Below are 13593 nucleotides of genomic sequence, written 5' to 3'. Positions count from 1 at the left end.
CGGAGGAACATATCGCCTCCATCTTCATGGTAAAAATCACCGAGTGAGGAACCAGCGTGAGCAGGTGGCTGCAGCCGTGAAAACTTCAAATCTTACATACTCGTAGCTATTAAAATATTTAAAAAAATCAAATTAATTAACTACTCCAGTTACATTTGAGATATAGAGTTAGTTCTGAGCTAAGGTAAAGATAAGTTGCAGGTAGACGCAACGTCAGGGAGCCATTCTGAGAATCTTTGTAACGTTGATTTATTTCTTTTGTCGTAAGAGACACTCCGAGGTTTTCCTGTCCTGTGTCGTAGAGTGTTTGATACTTGTATGTTCTGCGCATGCGAAGGAATCACGGTTGTTGTCACTTTGTTCGCTTCGAGGCTCTGCTTAGACTGCACGCCATTTTGTGTGTTGTGTATAACTAATGTACGGTACTATGTGTGTCAGCATGGAGGTGTCCGTCCGCGATCAGAAATGTTACAAACTAGTCCAGTACCTGCTTTCTCAAACTGACAGCTTCCAGGTATTTACTTAAGTTTCCCTTCTGATGTGTTCAGCACTGATATAAACGTTTCGTTGCATTCCTACACGTTGGCAACAAGACATCATGCGAATATTTAAAGAGCTCATCTCATTTCTTGAAATTAATTTCAACAGAACACGGTAATAAGAACTCAGTTTTAACCTGGGGTGAGCTGAGACTGAAATTCTCAAGCAGGTGACTGTTAATATTGTTGTTTTATGGGTTAAAATATCGCCGATGCGGTATGCGAGAGAGTTGGGTCAAACGGCAACGCTTGTGACTTGTATTCGGAAGGTGACCGATTCAAATCACGATGACAACACTGAAATATATTGAGATTCTACAGGGTGTTCCTCAATTCATCAAAATGGGATAGGATATCAAAATAGGCCGTAACTACTTCCTTCCCTTCCATTTAATCATTCGCTACCGTTTGACGCTATATGCTAATGAATTCAGTACAGCATTTTAAAATAAATCATAAATAACATGAACATGCTGCATAGTTTAATAGGAGGGAGTCAACACTGCCTCTATCTTCAGTACAGGAATAGTCCTGCTCTTCATAAATTACGTCTATCTTACATATTCCTACTGACAGCATTGTGTTGCTGCCCCTAGCAGCGGAAGAATTCACATCTAGGTGGGCCTAATCGCGGGGTACCCTCACAGCTTAGGCCGTATAGGGACTAGGCTAAGGGCTGGACGACCGAGAAATCGGAGTTTGACTCCCGGCAAGGATAAGAGCGCTCGGACCGGCTCTGGGGTCCACCCGGCCTCCTACACAATGCATATCGCGGGCTCTTTCACCTTGGGTAAACGGCCGGGGAGTGAAGCTGACCATTCACCTCCATCTAGTGCCGAGGTCAAGAATAATGAAGATATACCGTTTCTTTTTTTCATTGGATCTGCATCTCCCTTGGGCCCTGGCCTCTGATATTTCAGTTCCATGATCATTTTACAGACAGTAGGACTCCTTGGACGAGTGATCAGCTCGTCGCAAGGCCTCTACCTAAACACAGGACAACATAAACACAGACCAAAGACATACAGATACCGAACTTCCATGCCTTGTTTGGGATTCGAACCCACGAACCCGGTTTCCGAGCGAAGACAGTACATGCCTTAGACCGCTCGACTACCGTGACCGACAAGCTATACCTTAGTCCCCTATATCACGGCGTGGTGCTTAATTAAGCCTAGGGAGAACTTTATATTTTACCCTCTCTAAGTGTCCTGTTTCTCTCTGCCCATGGACAAGTGCGCTTGAAGGGGCATCAAGGAACACATACAGAAAGTGGGGGGNNNNAATCACTTGACCAAACTGAAGCATAGATTAACCTTCTCAAGCATAGCAAGGGATAAAAAGAGACAGAATAGGACATACCAGGCCAACTGTCTGGTATTTCCTCAGTTTCACACATGGGTGCTGTCTAGGATTTGAGGAGTGGGTGCCTGGCAGAATTATTCCATGAATTCATACAAGACAATGTACTTTGGACGAGGTGAGTGGGTGTATAGCTTTTCAGATTGGTAAGCGGCACTGGTTTCAGGCAGGTACGGAGGAATTTGAATTTTCTGATTAACAGTGAGTGTTGTGATCTGAAAGGTAGTAGATTCCACACGAAGACATTTAATTCTGATAAATTTATATCGTAAATACTGGATGAGAAACACGCAGTAGTAACCTGGAAATTGGGCAACCATCTCAGTATTTAAGATTTGAGGTTTTCACAGCGGTGACTATGAAGTCTATTAGTCTGTTAGCACCTGCTCACACTGGTTACTCGCTAGAGGATTTTATTTTCTCTTCTACTCTGAATATGGAGGCGATACGTTCCTTCGAAACGTCGGTTAACACAATATCTACACGGCGCCACATCCCAAAAGACTGCTTTCTTCATCTCAGTATTTACTAGAAAACAGAGGAAAACCAAGAAAAACTGTGTCAAGATGGCGGGTTGCATGATTTTACAGTCACGTACTGACTCAACACAGTAGTTCGGCAATCAAAAGAACATTCAAGTCACGGTTTCCCTGACATGTGTCTTACTGAAATATGAATATCATCCAAATACTGCTTCCAAATTCAGCTACCGCCTCTTAGAAGAACATTAACTCCATGAACTAACTTCTCCGAGCTGACTAATTCTTGAAAAGCTAATAACTGCTCAGCCACACAAGAAATTGCCAGCATTTTATTGAACCCGAAGGTTCACAAGAGTCGTCCGACACTGGTCCCTATCCTGAACAAGATGAATCCAATGCATACCCCTAATCCTATTTCTATTTTAATGTTATCCACCCACCGAAGTCCAGGTCTTTTTAGTGAGCTCTTTCTTTCTGGATTTCCCACCAAACCCTGCATGTACTGCTCTCCCACGCGTGCCACATGCCTTCCCCATCCTCCTTGACTTGATCAGTCTACTAATATCTGAGAAAGAATGTAAGTTATGAAGCTCCTCATTATGCAGTTTGTCTGTTACGTCATATCTCGCGATTAGAAGAACACTGCCCATATTAAAACGATCAGCTGGGTTGTGGAAGATCTGAGGTCTTCACGGCGGTGACTATGAAGAAAGTATTCTTCTGTTATGTGGTGCCGTGTAGATATTGTGTTAACCGACGTTTCGGAGGAACGTATCGCCTCTATCTTTAGGGTAGAAGAAAAAAGAAGAAAATCAGCAAGCGAAACGTCGGTTAACACAATATCTACACGGCGCTTTCTTCATGATCAAAACTTTAGGAAAAGTTTTACTTGTGCTTAACTAATTAAGCACTACGCCATGAAAACGTATGGGGGAATGGACGTATAGATCCACATTTTCTTGACCTCAGCACTAGTTGCAGGTGAGTGGTCAGCTTCACGCCCTGACCGCTTTACTCCTGGTACCCACTGGACAGGAGGTTGGGTGGTCCCCAGAGCCTGTCTGGACAACTTGGAGAAGAGAAAATTCTTGACCCTACCGGGACTTGAACTTCGATCCCTCGATCGTCTAACCCGTAGTAGCCAGTCGCTACACCGACTGCGCTATCCCGGCTCAACTGGATTGTTATAGGTACCATAAGAGATCAATAAACATTCTATTGGCAAAATGCAGAGAGTTGAGTGTTACGGCAGGTGCCACATTGCATGTATCGTTTTGCTTTAAAGGGTTAACAAAACTGTACTTTCGAAAATAACAACAGAAACGACTGCAGGTGCTTGTACACCAAAGGATGACAGCAGTTTCTTCATATTAAGGAGAGCGGCAAGTTTCGAGCAGCAACATCTAACGGGCCCAGAACTTCACATGCCGCTCCGTTACAAACATAAATCCCGCAGCAATATTGTGGTACTATTTTATGCTTTTCAAAGAGCATTAAACGCTGCTAGTTATCTGTAGAAGCAACGTCAGGTGCAAGGCCAGTGCATACTATTGAAAATATAATTAGGTTAGTAATGTAAGATTTGAGGCTTTCACGGCGGTGACTATGAAGAAAGCAGTCTTCTGGGATTTGGCACCGTTTATATGTGGTGTTAACCGACGTTTCGGAGGAACGTATCGCCTCCATCTTCAGGGTAGAAGAAAAAGTATAAGAAATCTGCAAGCGACAAGACCGTGAGAACGGTGAAAGCAGTCTGATTTCTTATACTTTTTCTTCTACCCTGAAGATGGAGGCGATACGTTCCTCCGAAACGTCGGTTAACACCACATATACACGGTGCCAAATCCCAGAAGACTGCTTTCTTCAGGTTAGTAATGCTTAGCTGGACTGTTGTTGTTTCGGTAATGAGCAACAGCGAATTCTGTACACCACATAGCCGTGACGCAACTTACCGTCAAGGGCTTAGCACCGATTGACTTAAGTGAGCCCTCGCAAAATGTACACGGTGTGTCCACGATCCGTTGGACTCATTTTATTAAATTTTGCCCTGCAATGCCATCTGTTGGCGAGTTGTGGCGTTAAGATCCTTGAAGTTTCAGCTGTGGCCGTATATAATTTCGAAGCGCAAGCATCGCTGCATCATGTGTTCTGACCTTGAATGTAACAGTACTGTTCTGACGTTCGTCGGAAAATGGCGGTTGAACAGAGAGCCAACATCAAATTTTGTTTGAAGTTAGGAAAAACAGCCGGAGAAGCGTATGAAATGATGAAAAGTGTATACGGTAGTGATTGCTTGAGTCTCTCGAACATTTTTCGATGGTATGCTGTATTTCGTGACGGCAGGGAGGACATTGAAGACGATCCACGTGCATCAAATCCGAGAACAAGTCGCACTGAAGAAAATGTGAAGAAAGTGACCGAAATCCTTGCATTAGACAGATGTGTTTCTGCAAGACTCATCGAGGAGCTTTTGAGAATACAAAAAAGTACTGTGCATCAAATTTTGACCGAGGATTTGGGCAAATGGAAGGTCTGTGCGCGGTTTGTACCGCACGTGCTGTCAGGCAATGAAAACATGCCAGAGTGGAACACTGCAAAGACATGTTACGGTTGGCCCAAAGTCATACGAAATTTATACGATCAATTGTTACTGGTGATGAGACATGGTGTTTTCAATATGAGCCTCTCACAACGCGGCAGAGTGCAGCGTGGTTGAGCCCAAAGAAGACGAAATCAAAGAAAGTGCGCATGCAAAAGAGTCGAGTAAAGACACAAGGAATTTCGGCCAGAAGGTCGAACAGTGAATTCTGATTATTATCTTGGAGCCCTCAGCCGTTTGTGGGCGAGAATTATTCGAATTCGACCTGAATATCGAGAGCAAGGTTCCTGGTCGCTCCTCCATGACAATGCCCCACCCCACAAATCAGAGATCGTGCGCGATTTTTTGACCAGAAAAGGGATCACAGTCCTTGATCATCCTCCGTATTCGCCAGATTTGGCTCCAGCAGATTTCTGGTTGTTCCCAAAAGTTAAGTTGGCGATGAAAGGAGACCGTCACTACACCATCCAGGACATCCAAAGGGAATGTACCGCAGTTTTAAATGCGATTCCACAAAAGGAGTATAGTGACTGTTTTCGTAAACTTTTCAATCGATTCCAGCTATGTATTGATTCAGAAGGAGACTATTTTGAATAAAAAGAGTGAAATTCTAAAATAATTCATGTCTTGTATTTTTAGTGAACACAGTCCTAACAGAACCTGGACACAAGGTGTATGTATACCTTTAATTCAGTGCATATCGGACCTTCTAAGAAATAAGAAGACCTAATGTAGAATTCCATTCATCGAACCAAAGAACATGTCTGGCAAATGACACAAGTAATGTTGTTCCTCTACGTAACTAATTAACCACTGATCCATGAAGACGTATGGAGTAAAAAGTAAAGCTATCCCTGTAATAGGCCATGGAGGCCCATAGGGTTGTGGTAGTTTGAGGTTTCCACATTTTCTAGAAAATCGGCTCACAGATGGCAGTGAGGTTATCAGCCTTACGCTCCAGCCGCCCTTTACCCCCAGGAAGATTCCTGGTACTCATTTCTGATAAGGGGCTGAGTCAATCTCAGGGCCATAGTGCCGCTGGAAGGATTAGGTCATCTCAAAAATCTAATGACCTCATCGGAATTCGAACCCGCGACTTTCTGACTTGTGTCTCAACCAACTACGCTACCGCGTGCCCCGTGGTAAATGCTGTAATTTTTTAAATCTTATGTGAAAAAAATCAGAAACATCTGGAAAGTTTCGAAATGTGGTGTTGGAGAAGAATGGAGAAGATCAGTTGGACCGATTATGTGAGAAATGAAGAAGTGTTAATTAGAGTCAGTGAGCAGAGGAATATCCTACATGAAATAAGAAAACAGAAGGCTAATTGGATTGGTCATGTTTTACGCAGAAACTGCCTTCTAAAAGAAGCTATTGAAGGAAAGATAGATGGGCGGATAGAAGTGACAAGAAGACGAGGAAGAAGACGTAAGAAGATGCTGGATGACCTTGGGGACAGAAGAGGATACTGTCTTTTGAAGGAGAAAGCTCTAGATCGCATTAAGTGGAGGAATTGTTTTGAAAGAGACTGTGGACCTGTCGTCTTGACAGATTACTGATGATGATGATGATGTGAAAAAGTTAGTAGTCCCATGAGCAACCTATCTGGATGCTTGAACGGATTTTGAATGTAATTTAATAATAAGTATTTTTACTGAAAGTATATCAACCAGATTTAATGTCGATACAGGACACTAACTTTGTATGAAGGACGAAATACTCTTCTTGAAATATATCAGGCCGAAAACTGTTCCAGACATAAAAGGTGGGACACATTTATATCTGCAGTTCTTTGTACAATGTACCAGCAGATTGGGTTGGTGAAATATTTAACCATGAAGAGGCTCCAGATTCTAATATTGGCAAACCTTCTAACCACCGGTGCCAGATGACCTCTCGGTGGGTGTCAGTGTTTCAGTGGCGAGGGCAGTTTGCAGAATACCGTCAACTGAAATACAGAATTCAATCTTTCTTTCTAGGGTTCTATGAAAATTTGCAGATTTTCTAAAGGTTTTCTTTTTCGAACGAACGATTTGGCTAGTACGTGGTCTAAACTTTGTCTGTGGTTTGTATTTACCGTTGTGAAACCGCTCCCTAACCTCAGATTTGTCACTGCATCCTATATCCAATGGAGTTCATACCTACAGGGTGTAACTGAAAAGTGGGGACAAATTCTGGGCACGAGTTCCTCATACCAACAAACAACACAAAACAAACTCCGTGGCCTGTAGTTCGCAAACGAACTATACCGACCGAGCGACCGCCGCTTGTCGGCGAAGTTAGTGCCAACTTTAGCGGATAGAGGGTGTCGCGTGGTCAGCGCAACGGATCCCCACGGCCGTTAATCTCGAGTTTCTAAACCGGAGCCGCTATTTCTTTGAAACAGCTCCTCAATTATCCTCACAAGGCTGAGTGGACCCTGTTCCAGACCCACTAGTTCCATGATAATCTGAATCCAACCCGGACCTCTAGATCTGTAGCCAGGAATTCTGACCACTAGACCACAGATACCAACACAAGAAAAACTGTCCATAATAACGTGTGTCAGGAAACATTTAACTTGTTAGTTATAGCTAAAAGAGTACATTCATAATCAGTGCTCAAAATGTCCCCCATGAGATTCAATGCACGCATCGACGCGTCTCAACACGGCCCGCCACATCTATGCAAAGCTGCCGGGGCAGTTGCGGGCTGTCTGACAGGCATCTACACTGCGAGGATGAAGTGCCTCTTCGTTGTCAACAGGAGCTGCAGGCACCGGAAGTAAAAATCTGGCGGGCGCGGATACCATGCAGTGGGTCCTCCTCTTCCTATTCATCGGTCATGACAGGTGTTACTGAGAACATCTCGCACAGCACGGCCAGAATGTGCCGAAGTACTATCCTGCAGGTATCACATTCGTGGCACACCTTCCAATAGCTTTGGCACATCATGTAAGAAGAAATCGCGTTAGTGGTTGCCTGTAAGCCGCTGTGGAAAAAGAAACAGTCCCTGCCATCACATTAATGCTGAACTACTGTTGGTCTCTACACAAATCTCAACTTACGTGAATGTTTTAGGTCACGTGTTGGTATGGATACTTTTTCTCATTTTGGTATGTATAACTCATGCTCAAAATTTGTCTGAACCTTCGAGTTACACTCTGTATAATGGTAAAGTTGTCCCTGTACGGGGACCGGATGTAAAAAGTAAAGTAAAGCTATCCCTGTAGCAGGCCGTGAAGGCCAATAGGGTTGTGAGGCGTTGAGGGTACCACATTATCTAGACAATCGGCTCAAAGATGGCGGTAAGGTTGTCAGCCTTACGCGCCGGCCGCGCTTTACTCCCCAGGGAATTTATTTAATTCATTCCTGGTACTCATTTCTGTTAAGAGGCTGAGTCGACCCCAAGGCTATAGTGAGGCTGGAAGGATTACGTCAATTGAAAAAAAAAAATTCAATGACCTCATCGGGACTTGAACCCGCGATCTTCCGGCTTGTAGCATACTGCCTCAACCAACTACGCTACCACGTGCCCGACCGGATGTATAGATCCATAGTTTCTTGACCTCGGCACTAACTGGAGGTGAGTGGTCAGCTTCACGTCCCTGACGCTTTACCCAAAGGGAAAAAGCCCCGGGTACCCAGTGGATAGGAGGTTGGGTGGACCCCAGAGCTGGTCTGGACGATTTGGAGAAGAGAAAAGCACCCTGTATAATACAACAATAAAACAGCACGTCAGGTACCAGGTTAACTTACTCCGTGGCAGTGCGTTATCTCTGCTGCCATATGGCACTGATCCCACATCTGTACAATTTTACGTGTAACATAAAGGCGGGAACATTTAAACGAATATGAATGACACATAAAAACGTTGGAATTATGCCATAATTATATATAAAACAGCGGTGTCTGAACAAAGGTGGATGTCAGCCACAGAGACCTACGTAGCAAGTTGGACTGCAAGGGGAACTAAAAGATTATGTAGATCTCCTGCAACACACATCTAGTTCAGTGCTGTACACGGACAGTCGCCCCTCCTGCGAATAGTCACTTTCCTCGAAATATTTCGTAGAGTGACATATCGCAACGTGAATAGTTGTTAACGATAGGCACAATGTTATAACTAGTGGTTACATTCCGAAAGACAGAACTATAACTCGCCAATTTTATTGTCTGAAACTAAATATACAAGCATTGGAAACGTATCAGATTGTGTTGTAACAATTGAGAGTTTTATATGGGTTCGAAATTCTGCCTTTACTCTTTGGGAAGGGGAGCACGCGGTAGCGTAGTTAGCTGAGACACTATGGTACAAGCCCGAACGAAGCGGGTTCGATTACAGATGAGGCCAATGAATTGTCCAGTTGGCCTAATCCTTCCAGCCGCACTATGGCCCTTGGGTCGACTAAGCCTCTAACAGAAATGGGTACCAGGAATCTTGCTGGGGTGTAAAAGGCGGCCGGCGCGTAGGGCTGACAACCTTGCCGCCATCTATGAGCCGATTGTCTAGAAAACGTGGGAGCCTCGACGTCTCGAAGCCCTGTGGGGCTCCACGGCCTGTTACAGGGATAGATCTACCTTACTATTTGGGAAGGACATACTCTGGTATTGTTTGAGAACAGGGTGCTGAGGAGAAAATTTGCACCTGATAGAAAGAAGTTAATTAAAATTATGGAGAAAATTACACAATGAGGTCCTTCACAATCCTTACTCCTTCAAGGAAACTCATATAGAAATGCAAATACAACTGTAGTAAGATAATCAGAAGGAAACACATCATTTTCGGAGACAGATGTACACATATACATATTATAGATATCAAGGCAAGGTAAAGTTTTCCTTGTACTTATTTAATTAAGCACTACACCATGAAGACGTATGGGGGAGTGGATGTATAGATCCACGTTTTCTTGACCTCGGCACTAGTTGGAGGTGTGGTCAGCTTCACGTCCCAGTCGCCTTACCCCCGCCCCGCTCATTGGATAGGAGGTTGCCTGGACCCCAGAGCCAGTCTGAACGAAACTGAGAAGTGAAAACTTTTTACCCTACCGGGACTCGAACTCCGGCCCCTCGGCCGTCCAGCCCGTAGCCAGTCGCTATACTGACTGCGCTATTCCGGCTCTTATAGATATCAAATAAACTATATAAGTATCGGTTGGATTAAAGTGGCTTGGAATAGGGTCCAGCAGCTGGCTCGAAATTTATGACTGCACAGAATCAGCTTCTCAAGAAGGGACTCTGGGCCACAGAGTTACAGTGACAGGATTTTCGGTTCCGTACAATATGAGAGGGGCCGGGAGATCTGTCTGTACAGTAACTGGCTATCGACTGTATGGCCCGGATTCGATTCCCGACAGCGGGAAAAGATTATTCTATACTCCACAGCGTCCAGAACGCCTCTGGGGCTCACCATTCCTCCTGTTCAATGAGTACCGGGGGATCTTTCCACGGGGGTAAATGGCCGGAGAGTGAAGCTGACCACTTCCATTTAGTGCAGAAGTAAAAACGGTGGAGCCATACCTCCATTCTCCCACATTCCTTCATGGTGTTATTACCTGTGTCTTTTACGACATTGTAAGTGCATGTAACAAGCCAAGGCATTCCATACATTTCATCCTGTCTATTCTCTGTTTCAAGTGATGTGGGTGGGTGGGGGGGGGTGTTCTCTTGATAGAACTAAAGCTGAAGTGAAACAAATGACACCGTTGTCTGTATTCATTTAACTGGAAACGAAAGAAGAAAAAAAAGTAGAGAAATAAATATAATAGACAGGAAAAGTAGAACACCATAAGGCCAGAAATCCATGTTTCCAGAAAATGTGAGTAACTTTTAAGATATTACACAGATATGTCACGGTTCCCTCCTACATTTATGATAAATTAATATAAGATTTTACTCCTTACTTCCGCAGCAGGGGCGCTCACCAATTGCCTGACCTCCATTCGGAAAACTTTTTACCGTTACAAAACAACTGACAAGTGTTCTTAGCAGAGCCACCTAGTGGCGGCTTCCGTAAACAGTGTTGCCAGAGCAACCTACATTCACAGTCTTTTAACCATGATATAGTAATGTCATTATAACAGGTAACTTAACTTCATAGTTTGGCAACACTGATTTCATTTTCTTAATCTCGGTCAAGGTGTGGATACGTAACTCGAAGTTCAAGGTCTCAGTACCTTCCAGATTCAAGCGGAAGCATGGTTAGATATTGTGCGAAATAAGTGGGTGTGATTTTTTTAATAGAAAGGAAGAATGTGGTTTCGTACGGAAGAAGAATTTTACGATGTTAGTTAACAGAGTGGATACTGAAACTCGTGCAAACAGTGAGCATGTGGTATTGTTGTGCTTAGGATAAATAACCTTAGCAACGATAGAGATCAAATAATGGATTAATAAGAGGATAATTTGTGAAAAAAGTGCATTTTTTAAAATGACAGGAAAAATGAGCGTCACAAAATATATTTTGGTAAGTATTAAATTGATAACTTTTAAATGGACTGATACACACTCGGGCTGCTCATGGAGGAGATTACCTCCATCAGAAGAAGCTATCGCTGAGAGCTGAGAAGGGGTGGTACTCCCGCTTCAGTTTTTGGTGTAAGACAGGAAACTCTATTGTAAAACCTAGCACGTTACGAAAAGTCCCACAGGCCAATGTAATACATATTTAGTTAATTGCACGGTATCAGGACCCGAAAGTTCGACATTGCTGAAAACAAAACCTGTCATTGAACTCGATCTTGGCCAAATTCCCTCACGTCTCCGATCATCACGGTCTCACACTCTGATATTTGTTCTTCAAGTCGCACTTCCATCTCGTTCTAGGATTTCCAAGTGGAAGATTTCCAAGAGACATCATCATACATCAACACACTACATCGTATCATGACATCATGAAATCGCAGTATGGTAGTTTGGCCACGTGTTGGCCTGTTCCGACCTCATCCATCCACTCGTCTCTTCAAATGTGTATCTGTTCCTTCATCCACGCGATTTGTAGTTTTTTTAGTAGTTTCGGAAGTCTGCTTCTTTGAAATTCTGCCGACAAGCTGAATTTAATTGGTGTTGTACTTCGAAATATTGTCCAACATGGATGATGTTTTAATTATTTTAACGTGTATTCATTTCTTTAACAGTCGGGATAGCTCAGTCGGTATAGTGACTGGCTACGGACTGGGGGTCAGAGTTCGAGTCCCTTTGGAGGCAAGAATTCTCACTTCACGTCGTCCAGACCGGTTATGGGGCCCACCCAGTCTCCTATCCAATGGGTACCGGGGGTAAAGCGGCTGGTGCTTGAAGCTAACCACTCACCTCCAACTAGAGCCGAGATCAAGAAAACGTGGGTCTATACATGTGTGGGAACTGCCCACATTCAAGCAAGCGTGACAACGCGAGCTTCATTGTTTAGCAACGACGAGTAAACAGCGGTTGCTAGGCAATGAAGCAGTTCCCACACATCCATACGTCTTCATGGCGTAGTGCTTAATTAGATAAGCACAGGGACAACTTTACCTTTACCTTCATTTCTTTTACGATACCACCAAATATACTTCTCTGTCAGTCTCATAAATTATATTTCAAATTTCTTCACGGGTTTATTATGTTCTTTTTTAATGGTGCAATGAAGATTGGCAGGGGAAACCGAAGTACTCGGAGAAAACCTGCCCCAGCGCCACTTTGTCCACCACAAATCCCATTTGACCAGACGCGGGATCGAACCCGGGCCGCCGCGGTGGGAAGCCAGCGACTAACCGCTTGAGCGGGCACTCAGCATACGAGTATAACGTATTTTTATAACCTCCTTAGACTGGTATGTCACTTCCAGATATGTCAGAACAGAAAGTTTTCTTCTGGAATATGACGCCGTGTTGTTTGGTAAATGGTAACAATCTATCATATTCTGCTGCGTCACATTACAGAAGACCGCAGACTTTTACCAATGAGAGACCTGAGTTTCTGACGATGATTACTTCGAGGAATACTGTCCTCTGGAACGTCACACTGTGTAGCCATCGGATAAAATTACTATCTTCATCTTCACGATAGGACGGCGGAGAATGGATACGGAGGTGTCTCCGAAATGTCCGTAAACACCTATCAGACTATATGGGGACACATCTAAGAAGACAGTAATAGTTAAACTTTTGCAGAGTTTGAAAGTTCAGAATAATTTCCCGTTTTCAATGACACGATCTTCTCAGAGGATCTGGCTACTGCAACTACCGTATTGACATCCCATTCATGCCGACTTTCATACAACTGACTCCATTGGTTCAAACACCCGAACACACACACATAAACGGACATGAGTAACTTTCTTTTAGCAGAAACAGCGAAGAAATGAATGGTATTACTTCATTATAAACCTGCAAACTTTTGGGTCGGAGTTGTGTGTGATGTACAGGGATGGTCGCTTGCCACAGCACAGAAGTGGAGCAACTGCGGCGCCGCGGGCAACTTCGGTCCGGCTACAGACGACATTTATATGATCCTGTATCAGCATTTACTTTCTCATGCATAATGCAGGGGGAAATACTGCAATATAAATAAATATATAACGAGATGTTGCATCTGAAATCTTCACAGCTATGACTATGAACAGTACTGCCTTCTGCGATGTAAAACTGTGT

General features: G+C 43.8%; 2 protein-coding genes across 3 annotated transcripts in view; one reads left to right on the top strand and one right to left on the bottom strand.

The window, feature by feature from the left end:
• LOC111861686 (general odorant-binding protein 71) overlaps nt 1-13593 on the bottom strand; it is a 34830-nt gene that overhangs the window by 14300 nt on the left and 6937 nt on the right. The window lies entirely within an intron of this gene.
• Nucleotides 344-13593, top strand: part of LOC111861685 (neurotrophin 1) — a 46977-nt gene continuing 33727 nt past the window's right edge. Inside the window, exon 1 of one of the 2 annotated variants that reach the window (XM_023846459.2) lies at nt 344-514. In XM_023846459.2, coding sequence (XP_023702227.1) covers nt 416-514 — 99 coding nt within the window. In that variant the 5' untranslated portion in view covers nt 344-415. Of the gene's footprint in view, nt 515-11093; nt 11430-13593 lie in introns of those variants that run through there. The other variant, XM_023846460.2, reaches the window with a different exon arrangement.

The sequence above is a fragment of the Cryptotermes secundus genome, unplaced genomic scaffold (genome assembly GCF_002891405.2).
Source record: "Cryptotermes secundus unplaced genomic scaffold, Csec_1.0 scaffold201, whole genome shotgun sequence".
Taxonomy (NCBI): Eukaryota; Metazoa; Arthropoda; class Insecta; order Blattodea; family Kalotermitidae; genus Cryptotermes; species Cryptotermes secundus.
This window is presented reverse-complemented; position numbering and strand designations above follow the sequence as displayed.